At 59.3% G+C, this 26321-nt stretch overlaps 11 protein-coding genes across 11 annotated transcripts; 6 read left to right on the forward strand and 5 right to left on the reverse strand.

Moving 5' to 3' along the window:
* The first annotated feature begins 352 nt into the window (after window positions 1–352).
* THITE_60812 (uncharacterized protein) lies at window positions 353–1424 on the forward strand. The gene is made up of 3 exons (XM_003657216.1): window positions 353–654; window positions 730–837; window positions 936–1424. Exons 1-3 carry the CDS (start codon window positions 440–442, stop codon window positions 1243–1245), a joined length of 633 nt encoding a protein of 210 aa, XP_003657264.1. The 5' UTR covers window positions 353–439; the 3' UTR covers window positions 1246–1424.
* On the reverse strand, window positions 1391–3154 carry THITE_2082404 (uncharacterized protein). The gene is made up of 4 exons (XM_003657217.1): window positions 2958–3154; window positions 2800–2876; window positions 2384–2579; window positions 1391–2193 (listed from the first exon to the last, which is right to left on the reverse strand). The coding sequence occupies exons 1-4, from the start codon at window positions 3057–3059 to the stop codon at window positions 1720–1722; spliced, it is 849 nt and encodes a 282-aa protein (XP_003657265.1). The 5' UTR covers window positions 3060–3154; the 3' UTR covers window positions 1391–1719.
* Window positions 3155–3562: 408 nt separating this feature from the next.
* THITE_2122825 (uncharacterized protein) lies at window positions 3563–6014 on the forward strand. The gene is made up of 9 exons (XM_003657218.1): window positions 3563–4098; window positions 4172–4249; window positions 4313–4362; window positions 4423–4567; window positions 4631–4673; window positions 4742–4827; window positions 4887–4956; window positions 5008–5239; window positions 5296–6014. Exons 1-9 carry the CDS (start codon window positions 3883–3885, stop codon window positions 5777–5779), a joined length of 1404 nt encoding a protein of 467 aa, XP_003657266.1. The 5' UTR covers window positions 3563–3882; the 3' UTR covers window positions 5780–6014.
* Window positions 6015–6493: 479 nt separating this feature from the next.
* Window positions 6494–9184, forward strand: THITE_2122833 (uncharacterized protein). Its single transcript, XM_003657219.1, has 3 exons — window positions 6494–8696; window positions 8761–8850; window positions 9157–9184. The coding sequence occupies exons 1-2, from the start codon at window positions 6635–6637 to the stop codon at window positions 8775–8777; spliced, it is 2079 nt and encodes a 692-aa protein (XP_003657267.1). The 5' UTR covers window positions 6494–6634; the 3' UTR covers window positions 8778–8850; window positions 9157–9184.
* THITE_2097476 (uncharacterized protein) lies at window positions 9106–13952 on the reverse strand (the record flags this gene model as incomplete). Its single annotated transcript, XM_003657220.1, has 4 exons — window positions 9106–9675; window positions 9761–10026; window positions 10447–12548; window positions 12643–13952. 4 exons carry the CDS (start codon window positions 13950–13952, stop codon window positions 9220–9222), a joined length of 4134 nt encoding a protein of 1377 aa, XP_003657268.1. The 3' UTR covers window positions 9106–9219.
* A 582-nt stretch (window positions 13953–14534) lies between these two features.
* Window positions 14535–14921, reverse strand: THITE_2092438 (uncharacterized protein; the record flags this gene model as incomplete). Its single annotated transcript, XM_003657221.1, has 1 exon — window positions 14535–14921. The coding sequence occupies one exon, from the start codon at window positions 14919–14921 to the stop codon at window positions 14535–14537; it is 387 nt and encodes a 128-aa protein (XP_003657269.1).
* A 1223-nt stretch (window positions 14922–16144) lies between these two features.
* Window positions 16145–16975, forward strand: THITE_2013287 (uncharacterized protein; the record flags this gene model as incomplete). Its single annotated transcript, XM_003657222.1, has 1 exon — window positions 16145–16975. A coding segment is annotated over one exon (831 nt), but the record flags the coding sequence as incomplete, so codon positions are not given.
* Window positions 16976–19642: 2667 nt separating this feature from the next.
* On the forward strand, window positions 19643–20380 carry THITE_2122834 (uncharacterized protein). Its single transcript, XM_003657223.1, has one exon. It carries the CDS (start codon window positions 19666–19668, stop codon window positions 20224–20226), a length of 561 nt encoding a protein of 186 aa, XP_003657271.1. The 5' UTR covers window positions 19643–19665; the 3' UTR covers window positions 20227–20380.
* A 95-nt stretch (window positions 20381–20475) lies between these two features.
* THITE_2122835 (60S ribosome subunit biogenesis protein NOP53) lies at window positions 20476–22127 on the reverse strand. The gene is made up of 2 exons (XM_003657224.1): window positions 21872–22127; window positions 20476–21800 (listed from the first exon to the last, which is right to left on the reverse strand). The coding sequence occupies exons 1-2, from the start codon at window positions 22021–22023 to the stop codon at window positions 20636–20638; spliced, it is 1317 nt and encodes a 438-aa protein (XP_003657272.1). The 5' UTR covers window positions 22024–22127; the 3' UTR covers window positions 20476–20635.
* Window positions 22128–22813: 686 nt separating this feature from the next.
* THITE_2152148 (uncharacterized protein) lies at window positions 22814–24192 on the forward strand. Its single transcript, XM_003657225.1, has 5 exons — window positions 22814–23105; window positions 23170–23195; window positions 23258–23346; window positions 23415–23544; window positions 23673–24192. Exons 1-5 carry the CDS (start codon window positions 23053–23055, stop codon window positions 24005–24007), a joined length of 633 nt encoding a protein of 210 aa, XP_003657273.1. The 5' UTR covers window positions 22814–23052; the 3' UTR covers window positions 24008–24192.
* Window positions 24193–24221: 29 nt separating this feature from the next.
* On the reverse strand, window positions 24222–25626 carry THITE_2122839 (ribosome biogenesis protein RLP24). Its single transcript, XM_003657226.1, has 2 exons — window positions 25453–25626; window positions 24222–25362 (listed from the first exon to the last, which is right to left on the reverse strand). The coding sequence occupies exons 1-2, from the start codon at window positions 25526–25528 to the stop codon at window positions 24776–24778; spliced, it is 663 nt and encodes a 220-aa protein (XP_003657274.1). The 5' UTR covers window positions 25529–25626; the 3' UTR covers window positions 24222–24775.
* Between the last annotated feature and the right edge of the window lie 695 nt (window positions 25627–26321).

Raw genomic sequence — 26321 nt, forward strand, 5'->3', positions numbered from 1 at the left:
CAAAGTGCGGCGCGGGCGCTCGCAAACTCGTCGAGAAGTGGATGAGGAGGCACGAGAACAACGCAGACAAACGCCCAACTGCTCGATGCGCGGGTCCGGCTCAATTGGGCGACGGTCGTTTGGGCGTATTTGAGCTGTTAAAGGCAGGATCGAGCGGGAAAACGCTGGGTCCATCGTCGGCGAGATGTTGTTGCGCGCAGCGGTTGTTCCCGGCAAACCAATCAGGTGCTGCGCAGTGGGGCTCGCCGCAATTGGAGCAAGGCCGGCGGGCAACGTCGAACTGCATCGCCCTCATCAGCCACTCAAGGCGAACAATTCGAGCTCGCCGCTGCCGGAACAATTCGAGTTCGCAGCTGCCAAACAATTCGAGCTCGCAGCTGCCGCAGCTCGAGACGACTACGGACCGCCGACCAGACCGACGAGAGAGGGACCATCAGCCATGTCCTCATTACGAACCACGACTTCGGCCGCGCGCCTGCTGCGCAGTGCGTCGCATGGCCGCGCCGTGCTCCCCGCCGCGCGCCGCTTCGAGAGCTCGAACTCGAGCTCCATGGTGCCAGCAAAGACCGAGGAAGAAAAGAAGGAGACTTCGCCGATGGCCACCTTGCCCCGGAACTCTCCCGACTACAATGTCCCCATTGACACGGCTACCTCGTACGAGCTCCTCCCAGCCCGAGCCGCTCCGCTCTCCGTCCGGGTCTGTTGTTGTTGACTTTTGCATTCCTGCAGCACCTTCACCCCGGTGCCGAAGCACGTCCAAGACGGCAGCGAGGAGGGTGTCCTCCCAGCCGGCCTCGTATCCGGTGCGCCCATCGAGCTCCAAGCCAGGACAGTCCGGTCCGTACAAAGCCCTTCGCCCCCCTTCCTCTCCTGTCTTCAACCACAAATGACGAACCCACTAACCCTCGCCCGCCTTCCCCTCTGCCCTGCAACAGCATCTACAAGCCGACCAAGCCGGCCACGCAGTCGGGCGACCACATCGGCACGCGGTGGCGCATGGACTGGGACGTGCTGCCCAAGGGCCACCGGTGGGAGAACCCGCTGATGGGGTGGCAGTCGTCGGGCGACTTCATGCAGGGCACGCACATCCACTTCAAGAGCAAGGAGGACGCCATCGCGTTCGCCGAGAAGCAGGGCTACGAGTACTTCGTGCAAGAGCCCAACGAGCGCAAGTTCGCGCCCAAGGCCTACGCCAACAACTTCTTGTACTCGCCGGGCAAGCTCAAGCACATCCGGACCAAGTAGAGGGAAGGAAGGAAGGAAGGAAGGAAGGAAGTTTGGTGGGAGCGCATGAGGAGGGGGCAATTCTGTTACTCTTGCTGTACATAGGACCCGTGGACGTGCTGCGACTGCGGATTTCCGCTCATAGAATGCGAAGGACGAAGGGCGTACGAAGAACTTCCAACAAGTTTGTTGACCAGTGCATACTCGAGACACTTCGCGGAACAAACAGTCGAAACGAAACACAATGCCAATACGTCTTGTCAGAGCCCGGGTCAGTGCCTTGCGGCTCCCAACACTCCTCAAAACCTTGTAACACTACCACCGCAACGCCGCCATAATAATGCTTCCATACCCCATCCCGAGACAAAGACCATCTCCCAGTCCCATCGCCGGAGCCGTTTGCCTAACGCCTAAGCCTGAACGATAGCATACCCATACCCTGAAGTAGCCTCACAAAAAAACGCCCTCGTCATCATGATCATCCGTGCCCTTTTCTCATGTCGTCATCATCGGCTCATCGCCGTTGTTGTCATTGTCGCCATTGTCGCCGCTCTCTTCTTTGTCCGCATCGAGGCCCACGTCGAGAGACTCAGGCAAGTCCTTCTTCTGAGCCCGCGCCGACGTCTCGGCCCACGCCCTCATGCGCACAAACTGCCGGATGGCCGCTTCCCGGCGCTGGTTCTGCTGGAGCAACACCGCCTCGTTGACCTTGGCCGCCGTTGTCCGGCGAAAATCAGAGTCCAGCAGGGCTGCGAGCTCCGGCTGCAGCTTGTCGTGCGGGAAAAGGAGCAGGGACATGGTCTTCTCGAGATCACCCAGAAAGCTGGGATTCGCGGCTGCCCGCGGACCCAGGTTCTTGGTCGCGAACTCGAGCGCCGGGATGACGTTCCCGCCTTCGCACTGCCGGATCAGCTCCACCATCTGCAGCCGGAGGAGCAAGAAGTGCAGCTCCGGGTTTGTGTCCAATATCTGGCGCCTTGTTAGCTTGGAATACCCCAGCGCACGGCAAGGAACAAGTCAGGGATGAATAGATGTGCGTCTCATAATCTGCTTGTGGTTGTGTCTCATCACCGGCCGGAGGCCTATGCGTGGTGCATGATGAAACTCGTTTTCTAATCATCGGAGCGAAAGGGGTCGACACAAACAAGAGCTACCGTACCTCTGGATCAAACTCGTTGAGAGCTGAGATGGCCATCTCGATGTTGCCGCTGTGGATGGCATGCTGGACCTGCTGACGCATCTGAATGGAAGGGTCCGGCTGCTGCGGCTGCAGGTTGGCCTCCTTACAGAACCTTGCCGCGGCCTTGGGGTACCCTTCCATTGTCAGATAGTCAAGGATCAGGGCGTTGATGTCGCTAGTCCGCAAGTCAGCACAAGCACAGCGCAACTGATCGGATACAACGCCAAGTAACAGAGTGCAGGGCAAATCAGGGTGTTAACGAGCATGTGCAGAGTTTCTCAACATGAAAATTTTCAGAGAGATTCCCATTGATATGCAATCATCATTTTGACCGGGTCTCGTCATCGATCGAGACATCACGGTGGGGGGCGGATCGAGCGGTGCTTGTCGCTTACCTCTTCGGCGCCTTGACCGCGGCGGCGCGCTTTTCAAACGCATGTTGGGCAGAGGTCGGCGCTGTGGATGGGGAACTCTGCGATCACCAGCGCGGTCAGCATGGCCCGCCCCGTGCAATGATTTTCCGGCAGTCGCGCCCAGCACCGGGCGTACATACCATCTGGCCAAAACTCTCGCGAAGCTGAGCAAAGACTGTCTCCCGAAAGGTTGAATCAATGTCGAGTCCGCCAAGTTCCAGGGCCGCGTTCCAGCTTGACATGTGCTTAGACTGATGAGTCTCGGTGTCTCACATCTGCTTGCACGAGTGCCGAAACCCCTGGGCCGGCACGCTGATGGCTGGACGGGGAGAAGAGGAGTGGAATGTTTTGAAGAAGGCAGCGGGATTGGGAGTGGAAGTTGGTCAAAAATATACCTGCACAGCGGCAGGCGTCAAAGCTCCTCTATGTGGGGCCGTGCTTGGTGGGTCGGAGCACACTATGGATACCTGGTAGGTAGTGTACCAGCAGAGTAACTATCGCAATGAACCACAAACAGGGCAAAAAGTTAAATAACTATTACGGTGACAGTACCATCGGAACTTGAAATACACGTCACCATGAGTTAGAGGATAGGAAACCTAAATTGAAGGGAAAAAGGTAAGCTGTATAGGGAACATGCAGGTTCTGACATCTACGTTACCTCTGTGCGGAATACAGAGCGGGGCACATGGTCAGAATACCTGATCTTCCGTCCATGTGCAGTGCAGTCGCTCGATAACAGTGCCCCCGCTCCGCAACCCGAAAAAGGAAGATCTTGCCTGGCTCACAGCCATCGTCCAGCTCAACGGGCAGCGAATCAGACGAAGCAACGTCCAAGCATCTTCTCACCTATCTTTAGGCTTTTCTCGCCTCGTCTCCTCTCGAAGCGAGACTGTGATCCCAGATGAACGGTCTGCAATAGTGCAATCAACAGCCTGACTTGTCCAAAGCTTGGCAAGTGCAGGTCCGCCTCGATTCAGGTCCCACGCCCCGTCCTGCAGCTTCCTCGGCAAGCCTGCGCATTTGTCCTGCTGCCGCGGCAGCACCCGCAGCGGCGACGCAACCATGGCGCCTTCGGCGGCCGACGAACCGGAAGTCGCCCTCAACGGCACGGCATCCCCCGAAACGGACGGCATGATCGCAACGAGGGCACACTACGCGCCGCCCTGGGCCGATGTCAGCATCATAGGCATTGCTGGCAGCTCTGGCTCGGGCAAGTCGACACTGTCGCATGCCATCGTGAACAAGCTGAACTTGCCGTGGGTTGTCATCCTGTCCATCGTAAGTCCCGTGGGATGGTCAAAAAAACGGTAGCCAGAGGCTTATTGAGCGGCGTGGATTCTGGCACGCGTAGGACTCGTTCTACAAGAGCTTAGATGCCGAGTCATCAAGAAAGGCGTTCCGTAACGAATACGACTTTGACTCGCCAGATGTAAGGCTACCTAATAGAAGTTCCCTCAACACCCGGCTCGGCCCAGGCTCATCACCTCGCCAGGCCCTAGATTTCGATGTGCTGGTAGAACGGCTGCGTGATCTCAAAGCCGGGTAAGTGCATAGACAGAGCATCAGGCCCCGCCCGTAGCTGATTGATGGTTCCCCATGTAGGAAGCGCGCGGAGATCCCGGTGTATTCCTTCGAGAAGCATGCGCGCCTGGACCGGACCACGTCGATATACTCGCCGCATGTGCTTATCCTCGAGGGCATATTTGCGCTTTATGATCCTCGAGTGCTCGAGTTGATGGATATGAAGGTAACCGAGACTTTCTTCTCTATTTTGAGACTCCGCCAGGGCTGACTCGATTTTTTTGGCAAGATTTTCTGCGAGGCGGATGCGGATACATGTCTCTCGAGGAGGAGTACGTTGACAGATGCCGCCTCTCGCGCTTCCGCTTCTGATCTCATTGCTCTGACGTGGGATGAACAGTATTGCGCGACCAGAGAGACCGTGGCCGAGATCTCGAAGGCATCATCAAGCAATGGTTCACGTTTGTAAAGCCGAATTTTGAGAAGGTGAGCGCTACTCGTCGTCGATTACTGGGATATCCCGCTGAAGCTCTTTGTGCGTTCAGTATGTCAACCCTCAGCGGAATGTGGCCGATATCATCGTGCCTCGAGGTGTCGAGAACCATGTGGCCATGTGTAAGTGGATCGGCACCCAACACAGGGAACCCGAGATCTGACAAGGCCCAGCCATGGTTGTCCAGTTCATCCAGCAAAAGCTGCTCGAGAAGTCGACGCATCACCGTGCAGCACTCACACGTCTGGAGCTCGAAGCTCAGTCGGCACCGCTCTCAGACAGGGTGATCGTCATGAAACAGAGCTCGCAGATGCGCGGCATGAACACCATCATCCACGACATCGACACGTCGAGCGAAGATTTTATCTTCTACTTCGACCGCCTCACGGCGCTATTAGTCGAGGAGTACGGATCCTGATCGCCCGTCCGTAGATCCGGCGAGCACTAACAGTCAAATCTAGAGCGCTAAACAAGGTCCCCTTTGTGGCGTGGAACATCACCACGCCGCAAGGGCACACGTACGCCGGCCTGCGACCGAAGGGCGAGGTGTCGGCCGTGATCGTGCTCCGGGGCGGGGCGGCGCTCGAGGCCGGCCTGCACCGCTGCATCACGGACTGCAAGACGGGCCGGGTGCTGATCCAGAGCAACGTCCGGACGGGCGAGCCAGAGCTGCACTACCTGGTGCTGCCGCCGGACATCGACAAGCACGAGGCGGTGCTGCTGCTCGACGCGCAGATGAGCAGCGGCGGGTCGGCGCTGATGGCGGTGCAGGTGCTCGTCGACCACGGCGTGCGGGCCGACAGGATCGTCCTGGTCACGTACAGCGCCGGGCGCATGGGCCTGCACCGGCTGACCAAAGTGTTCCCGGAGATCACAGTCGTAGTGGGCCAGGTGGTGCCCGACATTGAGGAGCGGTGGGTGGAGAAGAGGTATTTTCGGTGCTAGCGTTAGCTAACGTTGGATCTGGTCATGATCCGTCGGGGCATGGTGTTGTGGACAGATACAGGTAGATAGGCGTTGTAGGGGGCCGGAGGCGGGTTCTGCATTTGGCCTGGCGTTTCTCAGGTGCCCCCTTGCTGACTTGATAGGACTGAATGCATGCCGGTCCTGATACTCATGCTGCGTCTGATGGGGGCATTTCTCGCCCGCTGACTGTTTACCTCCGTCGAGGGGCCCCCTCTTCTCCCGCGGGCGGCACGGATGGTCCGTGGACCTGCAAATGCCCCTGTCGTGACTGTCCAGTAACTGCGGCACAGTGTCGCGAATCACGCTACAGTACCGGGTTTGCTTCCACAGTGTGGTAAAATACTGTGAGCAATTTGAAGAAACGCGGCATATGGCGGACCAGGTATTGTACCCACAGCCACCTAGCAGCTGAATGAGTGATTCTCACTGGACGAACTGAGTGTAACGTACCTTAGTGGTTTGCTGCTTGTGCAGTCACTGACGGAGCCCAGTATAAGCCTGAACGTGAGCGCCATGGGAGTTGGCTGATACGACACAATGCAGCAACTGCATCGCTGCGGTGCTGTCACCCGAATTTTGCCCTCAACCTCTGCAAACTCTCGTTTGACACTCCCGAATTTGCCCTCCACTTTCACTGCTAGGTTTCCTCGCTCAAGTCGATCCTTCCCTTCGCTTCCCTTCTGATGGCCCGTAACTGAACGCCAGGGGAGGGAGGGAGTTGTCTTATCGCGGCCTCTGTTGACGTCACGGGGGAAATCCGCCCCGAAACGATTCCACGCCAGAACGTGAAGGAAAAACACCTGGGCAAAAACAGCAGAAAAGGAAGGCGCGACGATGCTACTCGGGCCCCGGGTAGCACGAAAAAGCGGGTGCTTGTGCCCTCGAAGCGCCAATTTGACCGCCAGGCACCGATGGAACCAACGGAGCAGCAGGACACAAACCCAGCCACTATGCACGCGGACCACGGCGCAACAAACACCCAAGAGCGCACTCCTCCTCCGCGGTTCGACTCCCTTGCGGCGACTACGGCCCGCGCCACTGACGCTCGCACGCCTGTTGTCCGGCAAGCCCCTCCCGCAGCGCAATTCGAGGTTGCTGAATTTCTGTTACCGCGCCGCCGCCTGGTTCGGCGGCTCGATTCTCTTCCTAGGCATCGGCATCGTCGGCTTCTTCCTCTACGATGCCTCGACCTACCAATCGCACGCCAGCCAGGCCGACGTTGCCGTCTCGGCCCTCGCTATTAACCCCCGCCGCGGCGGCCCGAAGAACCTCCCGATCCTCGAGATTTGCCTCGACGACGATGACAGCGAGGAAGCGCGCAGGCAAAAAGAGAAGCCGCGGCTGGTGATTCTCGGCGGCGGCTGGGGTGGCGTCTCGCTGGTGAAGGAGCTGGCTCCCGACAACTACCACGTCACCGTCATCTCGCCGGCCAACTACTTCCTTTTTACGCCCATGCTTCCGTCCGCGACGGTGGGAACGCTCGGGCTGAGGTCGCTGGTGGAGCCGATACGCAGGATCATACATGGCGTGGGCGGCCACTTCATTCGAGCGCGCGCCGAGGACGTCGATTTTTCCGCGAGGTTGGTCGAGGTCTCCCAGACGGACTGCCACGGCAACGAGCAGAGGTTCTATGTTCCCTACGACAAGCTGGTGATCGCCGTCGGATCCGTCACAAACCCGCACGGGGTCAAGGGCCTGGAACACTGCCACTTCCTCAAGGACATCAACGACGCTCGGGAGATCAGGAACAAGGTGATCCAGAACCTGGAGCTCGCCTGCCTCCCGACCACCACAGACGACGAGCGGAAGCGCCTGCTTTCCTTCGTCGTGAGCGGCGGCGGGCCCACGGGAGTCGAGTTCGCCGCCGAGCTCTACGACCTGTTGAACGAGGACCTCATCCAGCTGTTCCCGAAGCTCCTCCGCAACGAGATCTCGGTGCACCTCATCCAGAGCCGCGACCACATCCTCAACACGTACGACGAGACGCTGTCCAAGTACGCCGAGGACCGCTTCGCGCGCGACCAGGTCGAGGTGCTGACCAACTCGCGCGTCAGCGAGGTGCGCCCCGACTCGATCGTCTTCACCCAGAAGTCCGAGGACGGCAAGATCATCACCAAGGAGCTGCCCATGGGCTTCTGCCTCTGGTCGACCGGCGTCTCGCAGAACGAGTTCTGCAAGCGCATCGCCAAGAAGCTCGGTCCCGCGCAGACCAACCACCACGCGCTCGAGACAGACACGCACCTCCGGCTCAACGGCACTCCGTTGGGCGACGTCTACGCCATCGGCGACTGCGCGACGGTCCAGAACAACGTGGCCGACCACATCATCACCTTCCTGCGCAGCCTGGCCTGGAAGCACGGTTCGGACCCGGAGAACCTGCAGCTGCGGTTCGAGGACTGGCGCAGCGTCGCCGAGCAGGTCAAGAAGCGCTTCCCGCAGGCCATTGGCCACCTCAGGCGCCTCGACAAGCTGTTCGCCGAGTACGACCGCGACCAGTCGGGCACGCTCGACTTCAACGAGCTGCGCGAGCTGCTCAAGCAGATCGACAGCAAGCTGACCAGCCTGCCCGCCACCGCCCAGCGCGCCCACCAGCAGGGGCGGTACCTCGCCCACAAGTTCAACAAGCTCGCCCGCGCCACCCCGGGGCTCAAGGCCAACGAGATCCGCGAGGGCGACCTCGACGCGGCCGTCTACAAGGCCTTCGAGTACAAGCACCTCGGCAGCCTGGCCTACATCGGCAACTCGGCCGTCTTCGACCTCGGCCCCGGCAGGGGCCTCGCCGGCGGCCTGTGGGCTGTCTACGCCTGGCGCAGCATCTACTTCGCCCAGAGCGTCAGCTTCCGCACGAGGGTGCTGATGGCCATGGACTGGGCCAAGCGCGGCCTGTTTGGGAGAGGTGAGTTGTCCTTTTGCAAATGAAAAGCCCATCATGTAGGACTGAGTGGCTGATTTCGTGAAAGACTTGATGAGCTACTAGAAGTACGACTTGCTTCCCCATGGAGATGGCCCGCCCATTTGTGGCCGAGCTGAGCTGCCGATGGCTTCCCTATGTAGGTAGACGGCTGAATCTGGGTGACGATCTAGCCACCAGCTGTGTATGCTGTCGAGCCATTTTCTTCATCTTGATATACCTCGCACCGAAATTCAGGAAGGCGCATGATGCTCACAATGATATCCCTGTCCGTACTCCCGCTTCGTCGTTGAGGTGTGCGAGAGATCCGGATTAGCATAAGTCGATTACCCCTACTGTCAAAGAATTACCGAGAAAGAAATCTTATGACTTGGTTCAGATAGTCGACTGCACTGCGGGCCAAAACAACATAATGATCTTCAATTTGTGACTGACCGGCATAAAGTGAGAGAACAGTAGGAAGATAGTCGGGGGTCAGCCCAGAGTCAAGATATAAGAGGCCACTCCCCTAGTGTGGCTTCGGCCCACCAGCGCCAGGGTGGTGGTTGCCAATCTGACCACCTTCCACTGCACATGAAGGTTCTCTGTCTGTGCAGTGTTGTGCTGGAACTGTCTCCTCCACCTTCTCGGAACATGCGGCGGCAAGCACCGCGTCGATTCCTCTTGCGTCTTTGGCCGCTGGATCGGCCCCATCCGATGGAGCCCTCGCGTTGTCGAGCTGGCCATGAACGACGTGACTTCCCACCGCCGGCCGAGAACCAGCCACCGGTCCTGCCAGTATATAGGGGTCTATGCCCATGCGGCGGATCAGCTCCTCCACGATCCAGGCTTGTCCACCCTCTGCGGCATACTGGACAAGTCCATATGCTGCGCTGGTCTGACCGAGATTGTCCGAACGGCTAAGCCCAATGTGGGCCGACAGCAGGCGAGAGAGGCTCTGGCTGTCATTGAGCTGCGCTCTGATCTGACAACGACATTTCTCCCAAGCCAGACTCGGCCCCCTGAGCCTGGTGATGCAAGTCCATGCCTCGGTCGAGCATGGAACGAACGAGCTGGACATAGCCACAGTGGGAGGCAGCTTGCAGCAACATGGTCCCTGCCTGGGAGCGACTGAAACTCGACCAGTGTTTGGTACTCGCCAACACCTTTGCGATGGGTTCTTCACGCAATGGCCACAGGACCAGAAAGGTAGCCGCGCCTGTGTACTCCACCGGCCACAAAGCCTGCAGCATGCGGGCGAGCCCGGATTGAGCGTTGAGCGCTTCGTAAGCTTCAAGATAGCCCAGTTCCACTAGGCAGTCGATAGCTGTCGACACTAACGGTGGCGTCCGTAATCGCTGCCGGGTCCGTTCTTTGGCTTGGATTTGCTTCAATAAATCAGAGAATCGTTCCCACGCCGCTGCTTGAACTTGCTTTGTGTCGGCTCCCTGGAGGTCCAAAGCTGCCAATTCAAAAAGAACTTCGCGAAAATCGACTGGCGGGCGTTCAAACCCTTCTGGACTCAAGAGGCACCGAGCAAGGTATGCTTCCAGCGGCAAGCTTCCACCAAGCCTGGTCCCGCAGCTGCGCGGATACAGAACCTTCAGAAGCTTGACACAGCGCAACGACGCTTCGCTTGATAGGTTATGCAGCGGGCTGGTTTCGATGCGAGTTGCTCCTTTCAACGCAACACAGAGGCCCTCGTTGAAGAGGCTTTGGATCAATCCCTCCGATTGTGATAACCCGGCAAGGGCACCTGGATTTTGATTTTCGGTGCCGTCTTCAGCAGACTTGTATCCGTGTCTCTCGGCCCAGAATTGCAGAAGGGTGGCGGCAGTTTCCTCGTTTCCCGACCTGAGCGCTTCCATTAGTGGGGTGAAGCCCTCCGGGAACGTAGTGGTCCGCAGGGCCCGATCGAGGGCCTCGCGGTCCGCAGCGTTGACGATTGCTTTCAGCTGTTGGGGCTTAGCCAGATTGGCATGCAGCACGCTGCGTCCGCGCTGATCCCGTTGGTCGACACTGAGTCCAGCCAGCTCGAGAGACCGCACGAGATCTTCCAGAAGCTCCGAGTCCTGGTCCGACCGAGCCCAACAATCCCAGCCCCAGACATGAAGAGGCGTCTCGCCGTTGTCGTCTGCGATTAACGGAGATATGCCAGCTTTGAGCAATCGGTCTGTGACGATACGGAGCTCTGTGATATTGCGATAGTAACGGGGACCTTCCGTAGCGACATGAAGCAAGGACCCTCCTCTCTCGGTGCGAAGGCCTAAGGGGTCGAGCCGTGGGTCGCTCAAGAGCACGTCTAAAGACGCCATATCAGCCGACCTGACAGTGCTGATGGCCCATATGGGAAAGGCATCCTCCGTAAGCCAAATCCTAGAGTCGAGAGTAGATAGCAGCTGTTTGGAGAAGTTTCCAGCCAAATCAAAGTGCGCCATAACCTTCCACACAAGAGAGGCCAATGGGAGCGCGCTAGGCGCGCTCTTGGCCAGGTCGTTCAGTGATAGGAGGAACAAGGGGAGGGCTTGAGCCAGGGGTGTGGGCTTCGCGGACAGGTCTCGGAGGAAGAGCGAGCGCATCAAGAGCCTCTCGAATAGCACAAGCTCCCGTTCACTGACGGTGACGCCGTGCGCCAGCAGCATGCCGATCACCGAGAAGTCTGTCAAGTCGCGAGCAGCAAAGATGGCAGTTCTCATCAAGGAGATGGTGCTCCCAGGCAACAGGTAGGAGTCGTCGCATCTCGCACCGGCGGCAAGGAGGCACTCGACCGTCTGACCCATACAATTAGGTGGAGTTTCTGGTGTTCCCGCGGATCTTGGTCGGTAGAACCACCCGAAGTTTGCCATATCGGCCACGTGCGATTTCTGGTTTTGCAGTGAAAGGAGTCGAACACCGGCAGTGGCGCACTGCAGCGGAGAACCCAGCGGGCTTTGAAGGTTGATTTGGGAAGTTTGGTCTTTGAGGATCCGGCAGCAAGTGTTCGGGAGCCCAAGCAGCGCAGCTAGGTGAAGAGGCTGCAATGTGTTGTGGAGCATCTTCGCTGCCGTCCCGACCAGCTCACGTTGGTGCCTGGGACTGTTTTCACTAGCATCAACAAAGTCTCCTAGATGACCACGCAGAGGCGAGTATGCATGCATGACCGAACCCGCAGTTTGAATCTGCAGGCTGAGGCACAGCGCCCAGCGATTGAATGCCGGTGTTTTCTGGGGCGCAAAGAAACTTGTAGCCAGGTCTGCAACCTCCGGGTCTTCCATCTCGCCGCGTGCATACACAGCCCAAAAGACGGACGCGTAGTCGTAGAACACGTAGAAGCGCTTGTTTTCTCGGGCAACGGCCCCGATGCTTTGGATGGTGGCTTCCGGGACCTTGTTGAAGTTGTCCAGCATCAGGTAGCGCAGACACTGCACTGCGAGGAGCCTGGCACAACTCGACGCCGACACCCTGAAATGTTCGAGGCCGAGATCCGCGAGCTCGTCGCTGTCAAGGAACTCGCGGACGGAGAAGTGGGCAAACTCGAAACGAGACTTGAGGTCGTGCCCACTGCCCGACTTTCTGATCAGGCTGCTGCACAAGTCGGAGATGGTGGTTTGGCGGATGATGTCGCCTGGTCCGAGCGAGCCTCCTTTGGCCGAGGGAGAGATTGCATGCTCGAGCAGGGGAATTGGAAGGGGCGGGTGGGCGAATGCGATGAAGTTCAAGGCCATCTGGGCGACGGCGACCTGCCTTCGGGGGATCCGCTTGAGGATACGACTGTAGGTTTCGGAAAGCGTCGGCGGGAGGGTTTCGAGAGCATCGCGGCACTCCCTGTCCGTGAGGCAGGTGCCAAGATGGTCCAGTTGGCACGCGACCCAGCGAAACCTATTCAAGGCCGGGAAGGCGTCATCACGACCTTTGAGTTAGCGCGGCAACTTGAGTACTTTCCAAGTTAGGTAGCAAGTGATTAGGCACCCACATTCCAGCTGCTCCTTCTGTTAGACGATCGAGGATTTCCCCTTTCAAACGATCGTCGTGGATCCGCAGCCTTCCGGTCCGGATGCGCTCCTCGATTTGGGCCGAGACGTATTCGGCGACATCGTCGGCGCGAGCTGCGATCTCGACCTTCTCATAGTCATCTTCCAAGCGAACCCGGATGGCGGTCTCGTCACGGCTGAACAGGGCGATGCTCAGCCGTTCTTCGTTTTCGGCCCAGGAAGCGATGGCGGCGACGACATCGCTGACATGGTTCCCGCATTCATCGAGAGCATCCACAATCAGGTACGCTCGGTCGAACAGGCTCAGCATATTGGAGAGTACCTTTTGAAGACCCGATGTGGTCGGATTCCGCGACAAGTGGCGGGCGCCGTGCAGCTCCTGGTAGTACCGGGCCAAGACGCCATACGCTTCATCCTTCTGCAAGGCCAACTGGGCGGCAAGGGCACCCAGAATGTTCACCGGCAGCTGGGTGCTCTCGTCCTTGTAGTCGCAGAAGAAGAAGGCGATGGCAACATTCTCGCTGCCTCTGGCAAGCGCTGCTTCGATGACGGAGCCGGCAAGGACAGTCTTGCCCGCTCCTGGGATTCCAGTGAGCCACAGCTTCGATCCAGCCGTGTCGATCCATCTCTGGAAGGCTGGCAGACGGAGGAGCCACAGGCCGGTCCGCGGATGCCGCAGGCTCAGGCTCGTCTCGTATCGCCCCTGCGGGTTGGCCTTCAGAAAGAAGCTGAGCACACGCTGCCGTTCTGCATCCTCCTGAATGCGGGCAGTGATTCTTTTAGTGTCCCTGATTTCAGTGAGGATCTTGGACGTGGACGCCTGGAGGCTGCTTCCCAGGGCGAGACAGCGCAGGATTCCGTTCATCGAGTCGGCCAAGGTCGCCATCGAGATGCTTTCTTTGTGTCTCGATAGCTCAGACATGAGTTCCTTGATGCGCTCGGTAGAGAGCGGCCATCGGAGTTTGCGCTGTAGGACGGTGAACTGGCTCGGACTCTCCAGTTCTTTCTCGGCCTTCTTTAGGAGCTGGTTCAGATCAGACAAGACGCGGAAGCAGCCGTCGATATGGTGCATGCGCAGCGTGGCATCAAACGGCTCGTCTTCGAGCGCGCGGGCCAACCTCGAGAGGCTGTTGAGAAGGCCGCCGACAGCGTTGACCTCGTCCGCCCACGCCTTGGCCTCACTCGCCGCATTGCTGGCTGATTTGGCGTACTTGACGAGCCGAGAGAAGACGACATCGACAAGCGTGATGACGCCGGCGATGCTCGCTGCCATCGAGAGGGGATCGGCCATGGTTGATGAGCCAATGCAGTCCGTCGCATTCAAGTTGATTATCGGCAAACCATTTTCAGTCGGTTCAGAGGCGCAACAGAATATCGAAAGACAAAGACAGTCTGGCCGAAGCGGCTAGGTAAGCCCCTGAATGCTTGCTCAAAGTACCTGATTCGAGCGGCAGCACTGCAGGTCTGCCTCACGCTCTGGCCGATGCGGGCCAAAATACCTCTACTTGGGCTCCCATCAAGGCTGCCGAGGAATACCCCTTCCACCAATCACTGCAGGGCGTGGTGGCGTGGTATTGGCGGTAAGGACTGCACTGCCTCCCCTCTGAATCCGAAGCGCGCTCCGGGGACGGAAATGTACTGAGGCGCAGTGTCATCACGAGGTAGCTCACTACACAATGGCTCCCGTTTGATCGATAACAAGATCCCAGTCCATGATTAACGCTAGCACCGACAGATTGAGTCGAGAATTTGCCGAGATCGTGTTTCTCTTCTAGGCACGCCTTGCCGCAGTCGATGCAAATCCGATGGCTCTCCGCACTGCTGCTTGAGAGATCTCAGCGCCGCGATGGATGGGTCTCGTTGCAGCCGCACCTCAAGCTGCCGGACCCGCGATCGGTGTCTTGCCTCGTCGTCGCGCAGCAGTGCTTGCCCAATCTGTCCTGCACCTGTCTGGCCCAACTTCAGCTTCTTTATCGACCATCCGCTCTTGAATGGCCAAGGGCTTCTTCTCCTTGTGCCTCAGAGCGTCCACGATCTTGACGGCCGAGTCACGGGAGCCATCATGCTCCCAGGTCGAAGCGCCGTCCCGAATCAGGTCACTCCAGAACCGCTCTCGCAGTGATTTCAGCCTCGCCTGGCCCCTTTCAGCCCCATCCCAGAGCCGGCTCCGCTTGGTGGTGACCAGCGAGAGGTTGGGGAGCCCCGCCGCACCGCACAGCGCCGCGAGCATCCGGATATTGTCGGCCGCGGCACCCTGCATCCGTGCTTGATCGGATATCGGGTGTAAGTAAAGATGCCGCTCAACCACACCCCCGACTCGTAGAGGATGGAGAGGTGAACGGCAATGTCGGCAAGAATCGCGCCGTCGGGACGGTCGGAGCTCCCGATTCCCGCGAACGGGAGGCCAATTGGAGGATCAGGTGATCTACCAAGTCCTCGACGGACTAAGGAAGACGTGTTTGAGGAATTCACCTACTTACCTACCCAGGAGCCAGAAACGCAGCCACGCTTTCCAGCCGATGCCAACGCACACCCGACGCTGGTCAGGCTGAATGAAGTTTGGCGCTGAGAGGGTCCCGTTGTTGTCCATACGCGGGGCGGGCCGCACAGGCTTCTCGCCAATGGTCCGAGAAATTCGTGCCAGGATCCAGGAGCTGCTGAACCTCAGCTAAGCTTTCCGCCCGTTGCTGCCCGACACACACGGCATCAGGCACCCGCACGTGGCGACGATCAGCTTGAGGACTGAGAGGGAAATGACATTCACATATGCACGCGGGGTCGGCCATGCCGAAGTATGGCGCTGGGGGCCCCATGTCCTCCAGGCGCGAAGTGGACTGAAGAGGCTTCTCTCTGGTGACGCAATGGCTTGAGTGGCGTCCAAAGGACTACCGCCCACGTCAGATCTAGTTTCGAGGCTACGCGCACACATCGATAGAATTGGATAGCCCTACTAATCTTCGACAGACCTAAGGAGAGACGCTAACTAAGGGCTCACTAAGTTGAGGAAGGATCCAGGAGCTGGAAACTTAGCTACGCTTATCGCCCGTTGCTGCCCGACACGCTGCATCAGGCGCCCGCACTTTGCGATGACCAGCTTGTATCTACGTTGGGTCTAAGAGGACTGAGAGGAAAACGACGACACCTACACATGTCTACGGTGCCGGCGATGCCGAAGTTTGGCGCTAAGGGCAGGGCCCTTTCCAGGTTGACGTCCAGGTTGCGAAGCGGACCGCAGATATTTCACCAGCAGCCCGACCTGCATCCAGAAAGGTTTTGGGCTGCGTCCCGGAATCTTGCTCCCACGACTGCGTTCAGCACGTGTGGATGAAGTGCTCTTACCACATCTCCCACGGACGAAACTATCCCACGCCTGGGTCTGGACAGATTGGCCCGGCTTTGCCCAGCATTACATCAGAGCCTCTCTGCCGCCGGTAACAGAAACGTTCGGTCTGCTGTCAGACGCCGAAGCCCAGCACCTGCGCCATGTGGCTTATCAACACCAGCACGCTAGAGCTCGAGTACTTCGCCTGCCCGCCTGACCGGTACGCGATCTTGTCCCACACGTGGATGAGCGACCAAGAGTTGTCGTTACAGGAGTTTCGCGAACTCCAATGCGCGCATCCGGACGAGCGCGCTGCGGAGCTACGCGCTAAGAGCGGCTATGCCAAGATCCTGCGATGTTGCAGCCTCGCCAAGGACGAGGGCCTCTCGCACGCATGGGTCGACACGTGCTGCATCGACAAGACCAGCAGCGCGGAGCTGTCGGAGAGCATCAACTCCATGTTCGCCTGGTACAAGGGCTCGACCGTCTGCTACGCCTATCTGGAAGACGTCGACTCGTCCACGAGCACACGCAAGCCCGACGGCTCAGCGAGCCGATGGTATTCCCGTGGATGGACGCTGCAGGAGCTTGTGGCGCCACTCCGCCTCGACTTCTACAATGCGTCGTGGCGCAAAATCGGTTCCAAGATGAGCCTCCGCGGGGAGATCTCGGACGTGACGGGCATCGGCGAGCTTGACCTCATCTTTTTCGACCCGGAACGCACAAGCGTGGCCCAGAAGATGTCATGGGCGGCGACGCGGAAGACAACGCGGGAGGAGGACAAGGCGTACTGTCTGCTGGGCATCTTCGGCATCCACATGCCGCTGCTCTACGGCGAGGGGAGGAACGCCTTTCGGCGCTTACAGGAAGAGATCATCAAGGTCTCGGCCGACCAGACCATCTTTGCCTGGACCCACCCAGAATGGGACGACTCCCTGCCATGGGGCGTCCTCGCCAGTTCGCCGGCGAGTTTCCAGTACTGCGGACAGCTCACACGGTCCCGCGCACACCTCAAGCAGCCGCCGCCGTCGCCAGGTCCCCCTCTTCGCCCCGACGGCAACTCGTACGCCATGACCAACACGGGCTTGAAGATCGAGATCCCCGTAATCGAATACCCGTCCACATCTGAGCTGTCCATTTGGAACCACCACCATCTACAACTGCCGGCGTTGCTGGACCGCAAGTTCAAAGACCAACCCACTGGTTCGCACGTGCAGCATGTCATTGCCGTCTTGGATTGCCTCGACGGCTCCCGAGAGGACGGCCTGGCCATGGGCATCATCCTGACGGGCTACAAAGGGTCATCGGTCTTCCACCGCGTGCTCCACGAAGACCTGGTCGAAGTGGACACCAGGTCTGCCGGTGGAGGATCCATGGCCATCGTGATCTCGCTCGAGAGCAAATGGCTCGCATCGCGGGCCGACCCTCGGCCGCTGGGAGAGAGCAAGTATTTCGCCCATGTCTTCCTTCACCCTAGCGTCTCGCTGAATAGGTCTCGGCTCCTCTTGCCGACCTCGGCAGCTGAGATCCGGGAGCAGGACGGCGGGGTTTGCCTCGAGCTCACGTACGACGCGGCCGCCATCATGGATCTCGTCGTTGACGGCCAACCGTGCGCCGTCTACTTTGGCATCCTCTCCAAGAGGCGACGCGGCCCGCCGTGGGTGGTGTGCTGCAGGGTCACGACCGACGTCGATTCCCGAACCATCGGCCTCGATGCCTGCAAGAAAAGACTTGGCCATCACGGCGAAGCGCGCAGTGACCAGGACGGTGTCTGGACCAATCACCAGCTGTCTGGTGGGAGGATCATCTCCATCTTCGCTTTCAATGCTTCCAGGTCCGGGAACGAAGCTCGGGACCTCGTGTACATCGGCTACGACGGGGCAAACTCGGCACCTTCGACGCACCCGGCGTCTTCGACGCCCCCCGCGTCTTTGACGCCCTCGTCAACTTGGACGCCCTCGTCGCCTTCGACACACCCGGCGTCTTTGACGCCCTCGTCGACTTGGACGCCCTCGTCGCCTTCGACACACCCGGCGTCTTCGACGCCCCCCGCGTCTTTGACGCCCTCGTCAACTTGGACGCCCTCGTCGCCTTCGACGAGCCCGGCGCCTTCGCCCCCCCTGGCACCTTCGGTCCCCCTGGCGCCTTCGATCCCCCCCGCGTCTTTAACGCGCGTGGTGCCTTCGAAAACCCCCGCGCCTTCAACGCGAGTGGTGCCTTCGAAAACCCCCGCGCCTTCAACGCGCGCGGCGTCTTCGAACCCCCCCGATCAAGCATCCCTTCTACCCTCGGTAGTCGAGCTTGCCGAGCTGCCGTTTCGATCTGTGCCGCTGAAACAGCACATACGAGCGCGCAGAGCAGATCGCGCAGTAGCAAGGGCGGCAATTTTGAACCCCGATATACGGTTGATACTCTAGGGAACCGAGCCCGGCAGAGGGAAGCTGACGTCGCTGGGTCGACCCTCCAGGCCGTCCTGGCACGGGCCGAGAACAGTCTGTCTGTGGGATCTTTTCCCGAAACGGACGACCGATGAATGGGAAGGCTGGGCTTTTGCCCTAGTTTTGTTTTGAGTAGTGTATCAAGAGTAGTTCCTTTCGGCGCAGAGACACGTTCATGTTGCTTGAGGATGTTGGGCTCCCAATAACAGCATTCTACTTCAGACGTCCGATCGCGGGACCATTGCGAGCAGCCCTTGTGTATGCCGCGCTTGGCAAGGACAGAGAGTATTGCCTGTTGCTGAGCTTACATCCACTCCCCACCCCTGGAATCATTCATAACGATTGCCTGGATAGGAGCCGGGCGTCTCCCCACACGCATCATCTCAGTCTCCCCCAAACAGCGTTTCGATGTCCCAGTCCATGTTGGCCCCCGACTCGGCCGCCCGCGACCTGACCCCGTCGACGTTCTGCACCACGCCGCGCTGGAAATCGGTGGCGAACGCGGCCCCCTTCCCGAGCTGGCTCCAGTCGCCGGCGAGACGTCCTGGGACGTGCTCAGCGAGAAGCACGAAGCAAGCGGCCAAAGCGGCAGGGGCGTCTCGGCCCTCACGGACATCCAGTTGGACGCCGACGCGTACGGCGCGGCCTACGACCATGTGCGGGTCGAGTTCGCCGCCATGTCGCACATCGCCCGGCGGGAGATCCTCGACGCGTGGCGGGACAAGCACCACACCCCCAAGGCCACCACCAAGGCCGACGAGCGAACGCCCCTGCTGGGGCTGCCCAAGCCGCCGACCCACGAGTCGCCCGCGCCGCCCGGGTGGATCACGCACCACGGCGCGTCGTCGTCGTCGGCAGCCACCGCGTTCGAGGAGAGCCTCACCAAGTCCTTCACGCTGTGCAAGCCGACCTTCAAGCCGACCGACCTGAGCAGCATCAAGCTGGGACACCTCGGCCTGCATCGGCGGCGGCGCCGGCCGCGACTTGGCGTGCCAGGAGAGACCGATGGGGCCAAGCCGGCGGCGGAGTCGACAGCCGTGCAAGCCGTCGACATGACGGGCTTCGTGGGGCGCGGGGCGGCGATGGGCTGGCGGGAGGGCGAGGAGCTGGACCGGCGGATCCGGACGCGGTTCGCGCCGTTCGACGATGCGTGGTTCGCGTCGGAGCACGAGGCGGAGACGCCGCGCGACAACGTGCTCGCGGCGCTGCGGGACCTGCGGCCCATCGCCTCCTTCACGAGCCGCATGCCGGGCTTCTGGCGCCGCGCCGCCTGGCTTGCGCTGCACCTCGTCCTGCTGGCCCTGCTGGCGCCCGTCGCCACCGCCCTGCTGCTCGTGGGCCTCGTGCTCGAGCTCGTCCTGCGTCTAGTCGTCGCGCTCGTTTATGGGCTGGTCGTGCTCGTCAAACTGCTGTGGAAGGTAGTCGAGGTTCTCGCCGCCGCGGCCCTGTTCATCGCCGCCGGCGCCTGCGTCGTCGGGCTCGTCGTCGGAGCCGTCTACGTCTCGCTACCGCTCATCGTCGCGGGGGTCGTCATGTTCCTCGTCGCCTCGCTGGGGGGCCTGCCTTTTCCGGACCTCGACACGCCTCAAGAGTCCTCGGACAGGCCGTGGTCTCGTGCCCAATGGGTCGGTGGCGTCGTCATCGCCTGCTCTCCGGTCGCTGCGATCGTGGCGACCGTGTATTTGTTTGGCTGGCTTTGTGCCAACGCTCCAGACGGCCGTTTTGTGGTTGGCTCGGGAGGATGTAAGCGATGTCTGTGGCTGGCCGTGTCATTTCCCTTTTGCATAGTTAATGATGGTGTATAAATCGGTATAAAATGGCGAGGCCACTGTCATATACTGCATGTTCTTGCGCGGGGGTTGTCCCTGCTTAGGTAGTTAGACGGACACGCATTAATGATGGTCTCAATTTCACAAGTCGCAAGTGTCCGAGGGTTGGGCACACTCCAGGCACCCGGGGCTTGACCCAAGCAATACCACCTACCGGCGTGTGGGAAAGGGGTGGCATTGCTGGGAACATGCATCAATGACTTTTTCCGCACCGAGTGGCGGTGACTTACTGCGACGAGGCTGTGAAGAACTGAGGTTGGATGAGCCTCATGACGTCGGGAAAAGCGGCACGAGAACGTGGTTGCTGCATTGGACGAGGAGGACGAGGACGGTTGGCGGCCACAACAGCAGCCTGCCTGAGATGTATTCAATGTGTTTCAACCCTTCAGATCGAGAAATCCTTGAACGCCCACTTCTCGGTGATCTTGCTCTTGGCCTGTTTTCTGAACGGAATCTTCCTCCGACTCTCCATCTTGCCTCGGAGAAGCATGCTGCGGTACCGGTCTTTGAGCAGGTTGCCCTCGGGCTTGAGGAGCCTGAGCGAATCCTGAAGCTCGTCCGGTAGCACCAACTCCAGATCCTTCTCGGGGAGCTTGAACTTGCCCAGCTGCCTGCGCCGCAGCTTCACGTCGTCACCCTCCTCCTCGCTCGCATCGCTCATCTCAATCTTCTCCAGCGCCATCCTCCGCTCCTTCTCCGCCACCTCGAGCGCGATTTGCTTGACGCGCTCCGCCTGCGTATGCTTTCGCTTCATGGCCGCCTCGTGCTTCGCCTTCCGCTCCTCCTCCTTGCGCCGCTTGATTCGGTTCCTCTCGGCCTGCGTCTTGCGCCGTGGTCTCTTGGCCTTGACACTCAGCTCCTCGCCCGCGCTCTCGAACCCTTCCCAAGCGGAATCGTCCTCCCACTCGGACAGATCAGCCCGTGCCTCCGCCGCTTCTGCCTCGGCCGCCGATCGCGCCGCTGCCTCGAGCTTGAGGCGCTCCGCCTCGAGGGCCGCGAGGCGCTTTCGCTCCGCTTCGACAGCCTTTTCGCTCTCCTCGATCAGCCGGTCCTGGTAATCGGTGAAGGCCGGGTTGTAACTGTGGCCACCTTTCGGCTTCGGCACCGCAGGGATCGGCTTCCCGCTGGCTGCCAGCGAGATGGGCTGCTGCTCGAGAGTCTTGGGCTTCTTCTTTTGTTCGGCTTTCGGCAAAAAGGAGAAGGTCTCCTCAGGTTTCTGGTCCTCCTTCGCCTCGGCCCAGATATCGTACTCGGCATCCACAACCGCGACTGTTTGCTCGTGGTGGCCGTCGGCAACCTTTTTTAACCTCGAGAGCTCCTTGTGCGTGACATAGTCGGTGCGCTGCCGCTTGACGGGGAGAATGCCGTCTGTGGTTTTGTCACCGGACCGCTTGCGCGCCGACACGGCAGGTACAGCCGAGCGCTGCGCAATGATCTCGTCGGCCTTGAGGCCCTTTTTCACGTGTTTCGGGAACCGCTTCTCGAGTTCGACGTCACCAACAGTATCGAGAGAAAAGAGGCCCGGGGTATCCTGCTCGGCGAGAACTCCTCTGGAAAGAAGGAAAAGAAAACAAGTCAGCAATTGCTGTCAAGCCGCGTCAAAAAAAGGCATACTCCGTACCCTTTAATGATTTGCTCGCTCCGTTCCTCGAGGCCCTGCTGCACCTCGGAAATGTCGATGTTCTTGCGCCATGCCTTCTTGCCTTTCCTGGACGGCTGCTTGTATTGCTGGGGGGCGTCTGGGTTGCCCGAAGGCGGTCTCAAGACGGGCATCGTGAACGAGCGCTACTAAGTGTCAGACCCGGCGCACCGTACTGAATCTGTATGCGTTTCGGCGTCGGGGTTGATGAATCGCAGCAGCTAAGCTGCAAGCGGTGGGGTTGTTGCTCAAAATTTCAGTCCAGAATGTGGCCGATAAGATAAGCATGGTGCGGAATACGGTTATTCTTAAAGAGGTCCCGCCAAGACTAATTTCGGAACCTACCGCTTACAAGTATTTACAAATTGCCGCGAGGGAGCGGGGTCGCCACGACTTCGAGCAACATCAACAACGAAGAATTGCAAAGACTCGTAGCAACAACTTTACGAAACCTCAACCAAATTGAAAAAAAAGAAAACGAAGTTAACCCGCACCCTAACCTTGACCCTCACCCTAACTATAACCCTTACCCTAACCAGCGGGGGGCTGGCGCCGCCCCCCGCACCCCCGGCGAACTAACCCGTGGCTAACCCGTGGCGATAGTGCAAACCCCTTGGCGGTCTTGGCGGGGTACTGACGCTGTAAAAACATTGCCGACAATTGGCCGAAATTAGTCTTGGCGGGACCTCTTTAAGATCCAGCGCGGAATACTGTGTACACCACGGATATCCCGTAGGAGTAGTTCCGTATCTGTACTGTGCATAGCCTACGGGCGGGCACTTACCGTTACGGAGAGTTAAGGACACTGGCGTCGGATGCGTGCGGAAACGGAATTCTCCGTACAGCATCCGCCAAGCACTCTGCGCCCCTTTTTGCAGGGGCCAGAGCCACGAGGGTTGCTCGCCAGGTGCCAAAGCCGGCGTCATTGCGGTCGTTGTCCGTCACAAAGCAACGCAGACAAAAACCTCGATTTTCATCTTCTGCACCAGCCAGTAAAGGAAGATACTTGGCCTCAGAAGGTTCCATTTGCGAAGCCAAGGTCCATCAACGAAGCCGTCCTCACGTCGCCAGCCCATAACTTCGCAGCGCATCCCTGAGAGCAGCACGCCACGAACGAGAACGAGCGCTCGGCGCCATTCCCTACGCCAGTCACTCCAACAATCATGGCGCAAACAGCAGCCGGCGGGTCCTATAACAACCCGCTGAAGAAGTTCAAGTAATACCCCTCCCGACAAAGCCGCGGCGTGGTCCAACTCGCTAACGTTTGGTGTTGGCGACAGACTCGTCTTCCTCGGCGAACAGAGCGGTACGGCATGCCCGGGCCAGGCACCAACAAAATGCATTTGCTAAACAGACGCGCCACACTAGTTGGCAAGACATCGCTCATCACACGCTTCATGTACGACTCGTTCGACAACATGTACCAGGCCACCATCGGCATCGATTTCCTCTCCAAGGCAGGCTCCGGCCCCTACCGGCTCCGAGAGACAACAAGAGAACGGGGCATGCTAACTATCACCCTCAGACCATGTACCTAGAAGACCGGACAGTGCGGCTACAGCTCTGGGACACAGCGGGACAGGAACGATTCAGGAGCTTGATTCCCTCCTACATCCGGGACTCGAGCGTGGCGGTGGTGGTCTACGACATCTCAAGTGAGCCTGCGTCCTCCTTCCCCTTCATCCTCCAGCCCCATCCCAACGCTCTCTGCCCGCCCCTAGCCCCCGACGCTTGACCCAGCGTGACAAATACTAAACCCGATGGTTGCACACTTCCTTTGCAGACGCGAAGAGCTTCCAAAACACAAGGAAATGGATCGACGACGTGCGCGCCGAGCGGGGCAACGATGTCATCATCGTGCTGGTGGGCAACAAGACGGACCTGAACGACAAGCGCGAGGTGACGACGCAGCAGGGCGAGGAGGAGGCCAAGCGCAACAACCTCATGTTCGTCGAGACGAGCGCCAAGCTGGGCCACAACGTCAAGACGCTCTTCAAGAGGATAGCCCAGGCCCTGCCCGGCATGGAGGGCACCGACGCCGCCGCCCAGGCGTCCAGCCAGATGATCGATGTCAAGACCCCCGCCGCCCCGCAGCCGCAGGAAGGCTGCGCGTGCTAGAGTGGTGCCTCGGGGAACGGAGTTGTGGTGATGGGAAGGACGGATGGAGAGTGTGTGTCACTCGCTCTGCATTTACGAGGGGGGTGGTTGTACTGGGAGGGGAAGGCAAGGCAGGGGACGCGGGATATGGAGGCTTCGTCTGCATCAGCGTCTTACCATGAATCAATTTAATAATATCTACTGACATCCGTTTGGTTCTGGTGTTCCCGATGTGAAGCCTCGCCTCATGGTCACCGTGTGAGCTGCAAGCGGACAGAGGGGAATCCAAAGAGCCAGTACAGACGCCATCTCGATTCGACAGCAATTTTCAAGACAAAACAACATCCAAAATCTCGTCCGCAATTCTCCGCCTTGCGACGGACCGACTGGCGTGTGCATTTTATCCTCCCCTCAGTCTCAGCAACCAGGGGCGTAATGGAGAACCTAGGTATCAAGCTAATCACATGCCCTATAATTCTGTGACAAGTTCCGCCTCCGATTAACGCCGACTTCGCCAGTTTTTCCCAAAACCGATGGTGTCTATGAGTGCGCCTTTCGCTGGCGCAGAAACCTCCGTCCGACAGAGCCAGCAGCGTCGCGGCACGTGGGTCCCGAGAGCTACTGTCTGCTCCCTGCAAGACCGCCTGTAGTGCTCGATGAGAAACACCCCAAATCCTTGCCCTTGCGTCCTCCATTGCGGATGGAACCGAGCCGTGATGTTGAGGCCAAGGGCGGGTTGGTGGAAGGGGACCGGTAGCACCGAACATAGGAGTTGTAGGCCTAGGTCCCTCAATCCGTATCCATGCCGTCGTCGTCCTCGTCGTCGTCGTCCTCCCCCTCTTCGTCGATGTATCCGCCTGTAGACTCCACGGTGTGCTCGACGCCGCCATCCACCCGCAGGTGGGCCCTGCGGACCTCGCCTCCAAACGCCTTGCTCTTCTTGCTCGTGCGCAGGGCGGCCAGCTCCTCGCGCTCGAGCTCCTCGACGGAGATGCCGCGCTCGGCGGCCAGCTCGGGCAGCCGCTTCTTCTCGCTGGCGCGCAGGCGGGGCAGCAGGTGCTGGTTCTCGGACACGAGCTTGCGGGCGGCGGCGAGCTCGCGGGCGCGCTTGCCGGCCATGCGCTTCTTGTAGAAGACGCGCTCGCGGCGGCTGCGGATCTCGCTGATGCGCTCCATCGCCTTGAGCGTCTTGGCGATGAGCTCCCGGTTGTAGCGCACGGGCACGTTGCGCCGCGCCGCGAACTGCAGTGTGCTGTCCACCACCATCTCCTTGCCCGCGTTCTTCCGGTACGCCTTGGTCCACTTGAGCTTGCGCGGGTTCCGCTTCATCTTGAAGTTCTTGTGGCACTTGGAGCGGCAGAACCGGAAGGATTTGCCTGGCGGGAGGGAAAGGGCAGAGTCAGTACCATGGAACGCAGGCGCTGGCGTGCATGGTGGGAGCAGGAGAAAGAGAGGGGGGCACACACCGTCGTTTCTCATAAAAGTAATGCCTTTGCTGGGCCACGCGGGCCGCCCGCAAAAGAAACAGTTCTCGACACGCATCTCGACTCTCGGAACCGACGGGTGCCTTCACGGCTTGCCGAGGTGCTGCTGCTTGGAATGCTCCAACCTCACGGGGCTGATGCGGGCCGCAAATGTCGATAAAAATTGACCGCCTTTGCTGCGGAGACAAGGTGGGTGTAGGCTTATCTCTGGTTAGTCAGCACGATAAGGTTCAGCCTAGGGTTAGGGTGTCTATCGTTTTTTCCGCCATCAGGCAGCTTGCCTCGCGGACCACTCACATCGAAGCTAACTAAGGTACCTACCTTAATCATCAGTCGACTGAAGCGATTGTTTCTTCAACCGGACAACTACACGTACATTAAGGTTGATACTTGTTTGCTGTGTGTATTGTGTAGCGAGCTGCCGCGGATCCCTACAAGGCTCCGCTCAATTACCAAAGTTGTCAGTTGCGGTTTCAGTCAGAACGACCCACAAGGCCGTCGACCCTGGATTCACGCCAAGCCAGCACCTCAATGATTCCAAGCTCCACTTCCCAGACGAGGAGGTTCTCACGAGACCAGCAAGTGTGCGCGCTCTGATGTTTTGGACAACTATCAGGAAGGACACGGGAAAGGATAGGGGAATTCACTTCAGAATATTGAGTTTTTGGTTCAGTCTGGAATTTCGATGAATGATCGGCAGGCAGTCTTCTGTCTAAACCTTGTTCATAACAACTTGCTCCTGCTTCAGGGAGGAACCACTTTGGTATGGTCAGTTTTCAGGAGGGTGTTTTAAAGGAAAGGGCCTTACTATGACAGCCAATTAATTGACTTCCTGAGCTTCTCCTGTGTCG

Source organism: Thermothielavioides terrestris, chromosome 5 (genome assembly GCF_000226115.1).
Source record: "Thermothielavioides terrestris NRRL 8126 chromosome 5, complete sequence".
NCBI classification, from domain to species: Eukaryota; Fungi; Ascomycota; class Sordariomycetes; order Sordariales; family Chaetomiaceae; genus Thermothielavioides; species Thermothielavioides terrestris.

Coding starts and splice junctions, on each gene's coding strand:
- THITE_2122833 (XM_003657219.1), top strand. CDS start 6,635: ATGCTACTCGGGCCCCGGGTAGCACGAAAAAGCGGGTGCTTGTGCCCT.
- THITE_2122835 (XM_003657224.1), bottom strand. CDS start 22,023: ATGCCCGTCTTGAGACCGCCTTCGGGCAACCCAGACGCCCCCCAGCAA. Junction 21,801..21,871: donor AGCGAGCAAATCATTAAAGG/GTACGGAGTATG, acceptor CCTTCTTTCCAG/AGGAGTTCTCGCCGAGCAGG.
- THITE_2152148 (XM_003657225.1), top strand. CDS start 23,053: ATGGCGCAAACAGCAGCCGGCGGGTCCTATAACAACCCGCTGAAGAAG. Junction 23,347..23,414: donor GCATCGATTTCCTCTCCAAG/GCAGGCTCCGGC, acceptor TATCACCCTCAG/ACCATGTACCTAGAAGACCG. Junction 23,545..23,672: donor GGTGGTCTACGACATCTCAA/GTGAGCCTGCGT, acceptor CTTCCTTTGCAG/ACGCGAAGAGCTTCCAAAAC.
- THITE_2122834 (XM_003657223.1), top strand. CDS start 19,666: ATGCCGGGCTTCTGGCGCCGCGCCGCCTGGCTTGCGCTGCACCTCGTC.
- THITE_2082404 (XM_003657217.1), bottom strand. CDS start 3,059: ATGTCAAGCTGGAACGCGGCCCTGGAACTTGGCGGACTCGACATTGAT. Junction 2,877..2,957: donor GCGAGAGTTTTGGCCAGATG/GTATGTACGCCC, acceptor TGGTGATCGCAG/AGTTCCCCATCCACAGCGCC. Junction 2,580..2,799: donor GCGGTCAAGGCGCCGAAGAG/GTAAGCGACAAG, acceptor CTTGCGGACTAG/CGACATCAACGCCCTGATCC.
- THITE_2122825 (XM_003657218.1), top strand. CDS start 3,883: ATGGCGCCTTCGGCGGCCGACGAACCGGAAGTCGCCCTCAACGGCACG. Junction 4,828..4,886: donor TAAAGCCGAATTTTGAGAAG/GTGAGCGCTACT, acceptor TTGTGCGTTCAG/TATGTCAACCCTCAGCGGAA. Junction 5,240..5,295: donor ACGGCGCTATTAGTCGAGGA/GTACGGATCCTG, acceptor AGTCAAATCTAG/AGCGCTAAACAAGGTCCCCT.
- THITE_2122839 (XM_003657226.1), bottom strand. CDS start 25,528: ATGCGTGTCGAGAACTGTTTCTTTTGCGGGCGGCCCGCGTGGCCCAGC. Junction 25,363..25,452: donor TACTTTTATGAGAAACGACG/GTGTGTGCCCCC, acceptor CCCTCCCGCCAG/GCAAATCCTTCCGGTTCTGC.
- THITE_60812 (XM_003657216.1), top strand. CDS start 440: ATGTCCTCATTACGAACCACGACTTCGGCCGCGCGCCTGCTGCGCAGT. Junction 655..729: donor CCCATTGACACGGCTACCTC/GTACGAGCTCCT, acceptor GCATTCCTGCAG/CACCTTCACCCCGGTGCCGA. Junction 838..935: donor CTCCAAGCCAGGACAGTCCG/GTCCGTACAAAG, acceptor GCCCTGCAACAG/CATCTACAAGCCGACCAAGC.